This window comes from Miniopterus natalensis, chromosome X (genome assembly GCF_054644295.1).
Source record: "Miniopterus natalensis isolate mMinNat1 chromosome X, mMinNat1.hap1, whole genome shotgun sequence".
Classification (NCBI taxonomy): Eukaryota; Metazoa; Chordata; class Mammalia; order Chiroptera; family Miniopteridae; genus Miniopterus; species Miniopterus natalensis.
The window spans coordinates 24,944,670-24,956,904 of NC_142103.1; the positions used below are offsets into that span (position 1 = coordinate 24,944,670).

A 12,235-nucleotide genomic window follows, 5' to 3' on the forward strand; every position below is an offset into this window, starting at 1 on the left:
GCATAAGGAGAGCACTCAGAGGGCCACCACCAACCAACAATTCAAGGATACAAGAACACTCACAAAGAGGCACTGTCAATACTTATTGGGATAGTAAGATGAATAGATTTAATCATTCTTGTTTGAAAAACAAGACATAAATTAGTATATATATATATATATATATAATTTATATTTTATGTAGTATATATACTATATACAGACATTAGAAAATGTGTCCTCTCCATGAGGCTGAGGGAGAGGTGAAGGATGGTGGTGGAATGACACAGGTGGGGCCTGAGTGGCAAAGGTGCAGGATAAAGAAGTTGGGAGGAGAGGAAGACCACATCAGCACTCATGCTTACAGTGGTCAAGGGAGAAGGGGTTCCCCACTGACGGAATCTCTGGCCTATTAAACAACTTGGTCCTGTGGGAGGAGACACAAGGAAAAGGGGGGCTGGCTTCTGCAGAAGGAGCTCCCCTAACCCTTGCTGGGAGAAATCACCACTCAGGGGGGCTTTACTGCACTAGGGGATACCAAAGATGGGTGGGGGTTAAGCACAGTGTACATCTTTATAAAACTCACACAAGAATAGGAGATTTCACATGGGCCTCTCACAAAATGATGACGAGAGGCAGACACAGGGCATGAGCATGTGGGAAAATGGGGCGGTATGGAGAGGTGATGAGAAGCAATCTATACAGAAGAAACATTGGCTTTCTTTGTTCCCTACAATGGGACAATTGGTAGGGACTCCGTGTCTTCACTCCCATGAAGGTTGTAGGGGGGCGGTGACAGCAGCAGTAGATGTGTGTCAAGGAGGATGCTAAACAGTGTGAATTCCCTTCCAGATGACTCCGGAGAGAGAGGTGCAGGACTGCACTTGGTAAGGCGCTCAGCTTCTTTTCTTAGAGAGACAAATCCACAGGGTCAATACACAGCCAAAAGCATATACTCAGGATTAACATATCACGCTAGCTTCCAGAAGTTTAAGATATAGTCATCAACACCCCCCCACCCTTACCCCCTTCCCACCCTCCCCCCACCCCCCACCCCCAATCTGTAGCTAAGTCGAACTCCTAAGGACGGTCTGTCTGGTAGAGATGTTGAGAGAGGAGCCACATGCCTGCAGCCAGAGCCACTGCACTATGCTGGGCCAGGCAGGCTCCAAGGCTTGCTCTGGGCCTCCCCAGAGCAGACATTTTCACCAGGTACCTTAACCAGAACCAGTGGGGTGATCCCAGATGCTTGCTCCCTAGTGGACTGAGCTACCCTGCCCATCAGTGAGGGACAGGGCACTTTGGGGATGGCTGGTGTGGAGCTACTAGGTCTGGGGGCAAGGGCTCCCAAGGCTGCCAGCCAGTTGGACTGGCTGCAAACAGCCCCATGTGGCTGTTTTCTGTAGGACTACCACCTGGGCACAGGCCCTATGGGGTGGCTTCTGCAAGTGAGTGTAAGCCCAGGGTGGGTGGGCATATCAGGACAGAGTACCCTTTCCCCTCCACTGGGCACTGTGGTCTGCTGCTACTGCCATTGCTCCCTGGAGGGGAGTAGATGCCAGAAGGAGCTCAAGGCCATCTGGCTTGCCTGCTTTAGGCCCTGGCTTCCCTGTGGCAAAAATGGAGGGGAAGTGAGCCTGATGTCACCTCTCAGCCCTAGTGAAGAGATAAAATACAGCTCTTCGGCGGGCGTAGTGACGAGGGGCCTTGGCCCTCACAGTGACGCCTAGAGGCTAGAGAAGGGGTGAGGATACCCAGGGCAGCAGCAGCTTGGAGACCTCAATGCAGGGATTTTTTGCTCCCTGGAGATTGAAGGCTCTTGGACCCCAGCTGGTCCAGCAGACACATACGCTCACCACAGGATGCATGACCACAAAGCTCAAACTTGGGGCCGAGGTTAAGGAACAGGGGAGGCTTGGGCAGACGCCCTACTTAATAAGGGTTTTTAAGGAATGAGTGAATGTGCTCATAACAGTCGCCGAAGTTGGAGATCCTGGTGGGTGCCCTGGGGCCACCCTCATAGCTGCAGCTGCCTGCTGCTGCTGCTGCTGCTGCTGGTTGAGATTCCGGGCGGTGGATTCCTCAGCAGCGCGCAGAAGGAAGGTGTAGTTCCTCACCACCTCTTCTACCTTGGCCAGCAGCTCTTGGCGCTGTGCTTCGGAGCGCACGATGAACACCAGCCGCACAAAGGTCTCAATGAGACTGCTCAGCACCTGGAAGCTGCCCGTGATGGCTGCCAGCATGTGAGTCGGGCTCTTGTCCACATTGGCTACGCGGCGGCAGGAAGCCCGGAGCTCCTTGAACTTGACAGCCAGCTCGAGCTTGTACTCAGAGATCTGGGAAACATAGGGCTTGGGAGCGCGGGCCTCAGGGCTGGCCACACACTGCCGCAGGACTGTCAGTAGCTCATTGGTGTCCAGCCGCGCAGCCAGGAAGCCGTCAGGTAGGCCATAGGCATGGGCCCGCAGGGCATTGATCTTGGCCAGGCTCCCCTCAAAGGTGGACACCCGCAGGTCAATCTCCTGGGTGCAGGAAGCCTCAGGGCTGCTGTTGCTGCAGGTGGCGGCATCCAGCACCTGCAGGGTCCTGCTTACTACGGGCACCACCTTCTCGTCCAGCTTCATGCCAGGCAGGATCTTCATGGGGATGGAGTAGGAGAGTTCATCCTTGCCATCACTGGCATCATCTGCCACGTCGCACTTGCGGTAGTAGAAGCAGTAGCGGATGGAGCAGCACTTGCTGCTTTCGCTGTCGTCATCCAACTCGGTGGGCTTCCGGTACACCTCTTCTGGCAGTGAGAACACAGCCATCTGTCTGGAGCCTTTGGTCTCAGGGGCAACTTGGACATATGATGGGTCTCCCAGAGTTGGTGACTCCAGAGACTTGCTTTTGGGACCCAGGCCTGGGGGGAGGCCTGCCTCTACCTCCTTGGCCTCCCTGGGCAGCATGCCCAGGGGTAGCTGTGGATAGACATCCGAGGTCAGTGAGGCCCTGTCATCCTGGTCCAGCTCACTGATACTATAGCGGCGCATAAGTTTCCTGTAGTTGGGAGCTCCCAGACACTCGCCCCCCGAGGCACACGTGCTCAGGCATGAAATACCACTCTCAGGGTCTGATCGGCACTCTCGGGATTCCAAGCTGGTGGAGCGGATGCGCTGGACATTGGTGGGACTGCTGAGGCTCAAATCTGGGCCAGCCTCTGGCTGCCTCTGGGTAGTCAGGACCTTGTCCTTCTCCTTTCCTCGGAGGCTGGGCACTGGTGTCTGGGGTGCCTGTGGCCGACCACCCCGGCAGATGCGCTTGCAATCACAGCTGCGTCTCTGCTCACGAGACATGCCAGGCCCCTGCTGCACAGGGCTGCTGCGTAGCTGGCAGCTGCAGCGGCCTGGTGCTGGAGGTTGGAGGTATTCAGTGCCCGGCAGCTCTCCCTGACTTGGTGGCTTTAGAAGTTCCTCAAGAAACTCTAGCTCATACTGCTTTACCTTCTGCAGCTGGGCCTGCCGCTCATCAGTCTCCTTCTTCTGGCGGGCTGGAAAGGTGGCAGAGAATAAATTGCGTAGCCTGAAAGGACCTCGAGATGATTTGGGCTTTATGGGGCCTTCAGAGGTTGCTTGGGCTCCATCCAGGGTCGTTTCAAGCTTCCTAGAGGGCATGGTGCTCACCTGACGGCTGGCAGCCTGGGGCCTCAGTGGGCTCTGACCTCGAGGGTGGCAGCTGGGGCTCTGGCCTCGGGACTGGCTGATGGGACTGTGTCCCTGTGGCTGGAAGCTGGGGCTGTGGCCTCGTGGCTGGAAGCTGGGGCTGTGGCCTTGAGACTGGCAGCTGGGGCTCTGCAGAGCCATGGGGTAGCCAGCTCGGGAAAGCAGGCTGGTCTCCTCAAGCTTGCTGCTTTGGGGTGTGCTTTCCAGCTGCCCCTTCTCCCCTTGGCTGGAGACAGTGGCCTGCTTATGCAGGGAAGGTTTAACACCCTCTGGCCCACCCTTGCCTGCCATTGCCACTTCCCCTGTAGTTTGCTTGCCCACTGACTCTCTACTCGCTCTCAAATGATAGCTTTTGGGAGGGAAACTTTGAACAGGTAGCCTGTCCTTTTGTGGGGAGAGGTGCAGGCTGTCAGCCCGGCTGCCTGTGGGTGCTCTGGAGCTGGAAGAGACCTCTGGGCTCAGCTGCTGCTGGGAATTCCATGAGGTATCTGGAGCAGTGGGGCTCATTTTGAACTTAAGATTTTTATTGGCACTGCCACTCATCATGCTGACTTCTGGTCTTCCCATGCTGACCTCTGGCCTCCCTACGCCGGCCTCCAGCCTCCTTTCCCCACTGCTGGAAGGGTTCCCCAAGGCCCCGCCAGGGGCGGGTAGACTCTTAGTTTGAACCACCTGCTGTAGGGCAGCTGAGATGATAGCTGGGGTCACACTGCCCTTTGGGTCCAGGATAAGTTTGGGGCTCAACCTGACCTCCTTTGACAGGTTCTCCCTTAGCTCAGAGACCTGTTCTTCACTGAGGGACGGTGTGGCCGCCCTCAGTGACATTTCTAGGCCAGCCTTACTATAGCCAGGCCCTTTGTCCTCAGGAACTGGGGACAGCAGGCTCAGATTCTTCTGCTCACTAAGCTGTGGGGACAGTGCTGGGTGCACTGCCAGGGCGTATGTTCGCTCTCTCTGTGACTGGGCCTCTGACTGGGGCAGCTTCCTCCGAGCGCCAGGGGGGCCAGTACTCTGGCCTGTGACAGCTGGCTGGAGGGATGTGTTGGGATCCGGGCGCCCAAGAGAGTAAGGGGCTGTGAGAACAGCCTGGGCTGCGCAGCTCTGGATCCGGAAAGGCAGGTCCTTGCGGGCCAGAAGACTGTCTTTGTTGAGGTGCTGCGCCAGGAAGTAGGTAGTGTTCTGGTGCTGCTTCATGGCAGACATCATCTCCGACATGTCTGTGAGCTCTGAAGAATTGGTTTCATGGCCTGAGTCCAGCGATGATTCAGGGGTGATTGTGGCCAGCACAATCAGACCTGGAAGAACAGGGACAGGGCTTGCTGCACTTAACTCAGATCAAGTCCTTTCTCAATCATTTGTAGAGGGTTTATGGGGGCCAAGGTTAGCCAGCAGTACTGGAAGTTGGGGAAAACCAGTCAGGCCTGGGGGGACTGCAAGGCTAAGGGTGGGAGGAGTGGAATAGGGGGACAACAAGAGGCAAGCTGGGGAGGAGTTAGGAAGGACTAGAATTCAGAAGAGAACAAGAGGCACAGAGAAGATCTGGGCACTTTGATGGCAAATTAACATGCAAATCACATGCAAAGCAACATGCTAATCACTATTTTTTCCATAGCTAGGAAATTTTTGTTAATTGTCCTAAAGAGGGCTGGCAAAGAGAGGTCCCTCTCTATCTGACCCTTTTCATCTGTCCAGGCTTGCCTACAGTCCTTGAAGCTGAGGCCATTTAGCTGAGATTGTCCTCCCTCTGGCTACCACATGGGCCCACATCCTGGAAGCAGCTAATGCTTGGAGCTCCAGACCCTGAGCAAAGAGAAATGCCTGCTGTGGGGGCCAAACACATGGGAGCTGCCTGACACCAAAGACGCCCTCAAATACAGAAAAGGCAGGAAGTTGGTACTCTCTCTGGTCAGGCTCACTCTGACCCCAACTTCTTTACCTTCTCTGTCAAAACTTTCTCCCACCTCATGCGCTTTCTCATGTGCCTTACTCTTCCCTATTCCTTTCTGTTGCTGTATTACTGACCACTTCTTTTTAAGGTGTATATTTATGGAGGTATGTATGTGTGACTATGGGTGCACATCTGACACGTGTTGTCTACAAGATGGACATACATGTGTATAGAACAGAGAATAGCATGCATGTTGTATGGTTTTCCCACCAAATAATAATTAATAATAATAGTTACCACTTACTGAGTCCTTCCTATGTGCTAGGCAGTACTTAAGTGCTTTGCATGAATGGTCTCATTTAAACTGCACAACAACCCTATGTGATATGACTACTATTATCAAACCCATTTAAGATGACAAAAGCAAGTCTCAGAGAGGGTAAGTGCCTTGCCAAGGTCACACTGAAAATGAGTGAAGAAGCCAGGACTTGGGTGCATCTGATTGAGAGCCCATGATCTTAGGCAGAATAAAGACCTCTGCTTTGAGCAGTGAAGACTCCTGGCTCCCGTGATCCCAGGTTGCTAGGTGGTTACTGGGTTGTTTGGTTTTTCTTCCAGTCATGTGCATGCTGGAAGTTTTTTGCCTGTCTTCTACATCTCTCATAATTTTGCTTTGATCCTCCATCCTAGTCTGCCTCTATAGCTGTCATGTCCCCAATCCCTGGGGTCCATCTGCAAGACATTTTCAAGGATAGAATGGAGAGAGCTGGAGCTCCAGCTGGAGATGAGCAGCAGACCCCTACCATAGCGTCATTGCTCCATGACACTATCTGAACTGCCTCTGGCCCATCCACTGCTCTGACACACCACAGTGACTTTGATCTCTGCTTGGGAAGAAGCAATGTCACCTACTGGCCCTGCCTGGAAGAGGTGGGCAAGAGTGAGGAGAAATAGGCTGTTACCTGCAGTCTGTGGGGGTGGGGGGTGTGGTCCATCCTCTGAGGCTGCCAGGGCTTCCAGAGCCTGCAGAGTGGACACCAGGGCATCATCTAGCTCCTGGGCATGATCTCGGACAGTCCGTGTCTGCATGCTGTCAATCAACGTCACTGGAATCTCATCATACAGTAGCCCACGCAGGTGGCGTCCTTGTTCCTGGCTCTGGACAGCCCGGCGCTTGGAGTCATCCTCATCAGAACTGTTGTCTCGGAAGCCAGGAGGCGGGGCAGCAATGGCAGGCAACAGCGAAGTGCTCTCATCTTCCTCCTCCTCCTCCTCCTCACTCCCGGGAGGTGGAAGGGACATTAAGTCTACTATATTGTCACGAGAGGAACCAGGCCTCCCGCCTTTGCGAGGACCCAGCTGCTCCTGGAACTTGGCTTTGCAAGAGTCACAGTAGAAATTCAGGGCTTCAGCCCCAAGGGAATTGTCCAAGGTGTAAGATCTGGCCCTGCTGGCACAAGGCTCGTGGTCTAGGCTGGCTGCATCAAAGTCATCGGGGACCAAATTGTAACCTTGGCCAGAGCTTTTGGACGTGGGGTCAGATTTGGTCCGGGGCCTGGTCTCCTCAAAGAAGATTAAATTCTCATTGACATCTGTCCGGCTTTCCTGCTCCTTCCTTTGTTCCCGCATGTGGAGGTAGCAAAAGCTGACAAGCTCAGAGTCGGCAGGCGGGGGCGTGCAGTGGCTCGACTTCCTGGGGCTGGTGCCCACGCTGCCCACATAACTACTCTCCTTTTTCCCCAGGTGGCCCCCAGTGACAGGGCGGTGGGAGCTGTGCATGTAATCTAAACCCAGAAAGAGAATCAACAGATGAGCCCTGGTAATGAGGACTGTGGCCAAGCTCTCATGGTTTCTCTGGCCTGGATTTCTAGTGCATAGTTGGGTGGTAAGTACAGAGAGAGAGCATTACCTGACTGCTAGGGATTAGGGGAAGGGGAGTGAATTGCCCATGTTGCTGCTGACCCTGAAAGTAGAGTGCATAGAATAAAATGGCTTGAGTTGCTAATAGCCCCATCATCTCTGAAATGGGAAAAGACATGGGCTGAGGTGCGGTAGGGTTAAACCCTTGGTATCTGGGCACGGCTAGACTCTTACATGGATAGGTCTGCTCTGAGAGTCACCTGTAAGCATACTTAAAGAAATGATATTTGACCTAATGGATTTAATTGACATTTACAGAACATTTTACCCCAAAGCAGCAGAGTACACATTCTTCTCAAGTGCACATGGAACATTCTCAAAAACAGACCACATGTTAGGGCACAAGGCAATTCTCTACAAATATAAGAAGACTGAAATCATATCAAGCATCTTCTCGGATCACAATGCCATGAAACTAGAAATCAACCACTATAAAAAAACTCAAAAATATTCAAACATATGGAGGCTAAATAACATGTTATTAAACAATGAATGGGTTACCAATGAGATCAATGAAGAAATCAAACACTTCATAGAAAGTAACAAAAATGAACAGACAACAACCCAAAATCTATGGGACACGGCAAAAGCAGTCCTGAGAGGAAAATTCATAGCATTACAGGCCTATCTTAAGAAACAAGAAAAAGATCTAATGAACCATCTAACACAACAACTAAAAGAACTAGAATGAGAACAGCAAGAAAATCCCCAAGGAAGTAGAAGGAAGGAAATAATAAAAATCAAAGCAGAAATTAATGACATAGAGACTAAAAAGCAATACAAAAAAATCAATGAAACCAAGAGCTGGTTCTTTGAAAAGATAAATAAAATTGATGCACCTTTAGCCAGACTCACTAAGAAACAAAGAGAGATGACCCAAATAAATAAAATCAGAAATGAAAGAGGTGATATAACAACTGACCCAACAGAAATGCAAAGGATTGTAAGAAAATACTATGAGCAACTATATGCCAAAAAATTGGACAACATGGGGGAAATGGACAAATTCCTACAAGCATACAACCTTCCAAAGCTGAATCAAGAAGAGGCAAAAAACCTGAATAGGCCGATAACAACTAATGAAATTGAAGCAGTAATAAAAAAACTCCCAGCAAACAAAAGTCCTGGACCAGATGGATTTACAGGCGAGTTTTACCAAACATTCAAAGAAGAATTAATACCTGTTCTCCTCAAACTATTTCAGAAAATTCAAGAGGAGGGGAAACTCCCAAACTCTATTTATGAGGCCAGCATCATCTAATCCCAAAACCAGATAAAGACACTACGAAGAAAAAAATTACAACCCAATATCTCTGATGAACATAGATGCTAAAATCCTCACTAAAATACTAGCAAACTGGATCCAGCAATACATTAAAAAGATCATACATCATGACCAAGGGGGATTTATTCTGGGGATGCAAGGCTGGTACAACATCCGCAAATCAATAAATGTGATACATCACATAAACAAAACGAAGGACAAAAATCATAAGATCATATCAATAGACGCAGAAAAAGCATTCGACAAAATCCAGCACCCATTTCTGATAAAAACTCTCAGCAAAGTGGGAATAGAGGAATCATACCTCAACATAATAAAGGCCATATATGACAGAACTACAGCCAACATCATACTCCACGGGCAAAAACTAAAGCCATTTCCATTAAAAATAAGAACAAGACAGGGATGTCCACTTTCACCACTCTTATTCAACATAGTACTGGAAGTCCTAGCCACAGCCATCAGACAGGAAGAAAATATAAAATTTATCCAAATTGGAAAGGAGGAAGTAAAACTGTCATTATTTGCAGATGATATGATATTGTACATAGAAAACCCTAAAGACTCCATCAAAGTACTACTAGATTTGATAAACGAATTTGGCAAGGTAGCTGGATACAAAATCAACATCCGGAAATCAATGGCATTCTTATATACCAACAATGAACTTTCAGAGAGAGAAACTAAAAAAAAAATACCATTTACCATTGCAACTAAAAAAATAAGAAACCTAGGAATAAACTTAACCAAGGATGTAAAAGACCTGTATTCGGAAAACTACATGACACTGAAAAAAGAAATAGAGGAAGATTTAAACAAGTGGAAGAACTAATATCATTAAAATGTCCATACTACCCAAAGCAATTCATAAATTCAATTTGGGTCCATACTACCCAAATGCAATTCCTATTAAAATACCAACAGCATATTTCACAGACCTAGAACAAACATTTCAAAAATTTATATGGAACCAAAAAAGACCCCGAATAGCTGCAGCCATCTTGAGAAAAAATAACAGAGTAGGAGGGATCACATTACCAGATTTCAAACTGTATTCCAAAGCCATTGTAATCAAAACGGCCTGGTATTGGTACAACAACAGGCATATAGATAAATGGAACAGAACAGAAACCCCAGAAATAGACCCACACCATTATGGTCAATATTTAATTTAATAGTTAATATTTGACAAAGGAGGCAAGAGCATCCAATGGAGTAAAGACAGTCTCTTCAATAAGTGGTGCTGGGAAAATTGGACAGATACATGCAAAAAAATGAAACTAGACCACCAATTTTCACCATACACAAAAATAAACTCAAAATGGATAAAAGACTTAAATGTAAGTCACGAAACCATAAAAATCCTGGAAGAAAACATAGGCAGGAAAGTCACAGACATCCCACGTAGTAAAATTTTCACTGATACATTTCCTAGGGCAAGAGAAACAAAAGAAAAAACAAATATATGGGACTACATCAAACTAAAAAGCTTCTGCACAGCCAAAGAAAACAACCTCAAAATATAAAGGAACCCCACAGTCTGGGAAAACATATTTGCCAAAGATGTATTTGATAAGGGGCTAATTTCCAAAGTGTACAAAGAACTCATAGTACTCAGCAAGAGGAAGACAAACAACCCAATTAAGAAATGGGCAAAGGACCTGAATAGACACTTCTCCAAAGACATACAGATATCCAAGAGACACATGAGAAAATGCTCAATGTAGCTAATCATCAGAGAGATGCAAATTAAAACCACAATGAGGTATCACTTCACACCTGTAAGAATGGCTACCATCAACAAATCAACAAACGACTCTTGAAGGTGAGGATGTGGAGAAAGGGGAACCCTAGTACACTGCTGGTGGGAATGCAGACTGGTGCAGCCACTATGGCAAACAGTATGGAGGTTCCTCAACAAATTAAAAATGGAGCTGCTTTTTGACCCAGTGATTCCACTCCTAGGAATGTATCCTAATAATCCTGAAACTCTATTCAGAAAGAATATATGTACCTCTATGTTCATAGCAGCACAGCTTACAATAACTAAGATCTGGAAACAGCCCAAGTGCCCATCAGTAGATGAGTGGGTGAAAAAAGCTGTGGGACATTTACACCATGGAATACTACGCAGCTGTAAAGAAGAAGAATCTTGTACCCTTTGGGACAGTATGGATAGACCTGGAGAAAATTATGTTAAGTGAAATAATCCAGGCAGAGAAAGGAAAAACATCACATGATCTCACTTATATGCGGAATCTAATGAACTTAATAAACAGATGAACAGAATAGATTCAATGCCTTGGAAGCACAGATCAGACTGACGAGTGTCAGAGGGATGGAGGAGGGCAGGTGGGTGGAGGGGGAGAGAGTAACCAAAGAATTTATATGCATATATGCACAACCCAAGGACACGGACAACCTTTCGGAGAGGGACTGGGGAGGGGGAAGAGAGGGGGAGGGGATGGGGTGGAACAGGTCATTGGGGAGAAAAATGGACATTTGTACTATTTTAAACAAAAATAAAATGGGGAAAAAAAAGAGAAAAAAAGAAGTGATATTCGTTTTATGTCGTTCTTGGAACTGCCCCTGCCCCCACTTTTTTCAGAGCCTTTACAACCCCCAGTGCTCTGTCACTCTTGTGTTAAGTTGGAAGGCTTCTAGCAGAAGGAAATAAATCTGACAAGTTACTACTGCTTTAGTGGGAAAGTGTAAAACAAGCTATGTACAATGCCTGAGAGTTTGCCCTTCAAAGAGGACTGTCAGTGGAAGGATGTAAAAGAATAGATCTCTACTACAGTACTGGAATTCTGGGCATCTGAATGTGTAAAGTGTATAAGAGATATGCTGGGATGTGCATATATTGGGGGAGAGGATGGGAGGAACATTATTACAATTCCTCAAATCTCATTATTGCTCTGTATTCATGTAGGGCCATCCTATCTGCTACATATATAAGTGGTAAAATGTTCTGGTCAACAGTTTTTATTATTTTATTTTATTATTTTATTTTATTTATTTTATTATTTTATTTTATTATTTTATTTTTGTTAACCCTCACTGGAGGATATTTTTTCCATTGACTTTTTTGGAGAGAGTGAAAGGAAGGGAGGGAGGGAGAGGTAGAGGGACAGAGAAACATCAATTGGTTTCCTCCCACATGTGCCCCAACCAGGACCGGGGATCGAACCTTCAACCCAGGTACCTGCCCTTGACCAAGAATCAAACCTGCGACCCTTTGGTGCACAGGCTAACGTTGTAACCATTGAACCACACCGGCCAGGGCAACAGCTTTTAATAATGGTAGGTCTGTGTCTTTGAGGATTATCTATATCAAATGCATCATCTGTGAATGGTGTCTCTCTCTTACTCTGTTTTGAGGGCCCCACCCCATGATACCTGTAAGAATATATTCTCACAATGCCAAATTATTTTGCTATCAGATTAGTAGCAAGCAAGCAC

General features: G+C 47.9%; 1 protein-coding gene across 1 annotated transcript in view; it reads right to left on the reverse strand.

The window, feature by feature from the left end:
• Positions 1-1,033: 1,033 nt before the first annotated feature.
• Positions 1,034-12,235, reverse strand: part of FRMPD3 (FERM and PDZ domain containing 3) — a 65,280-nt gene continuing 54,078 nt past the window's right edge. The window contains exons 13-14 of the mRNA XM_087829407.1: positions 6,531-7,352; positions 1,034-4,975 (exon numbers count right to left, since the gene is read on the reverse strand). Coding sequence (XP_087685533.1) covers positions 1,908-4,975; positions 6,531-7,352 — 3,890 coding nt within the window. The 3' untranslated portion in view covers positions 1,034-1,907. The remainder of the gene's footprint in view (positions 4,976-6,530; positions 7,353-12,235) is intronic.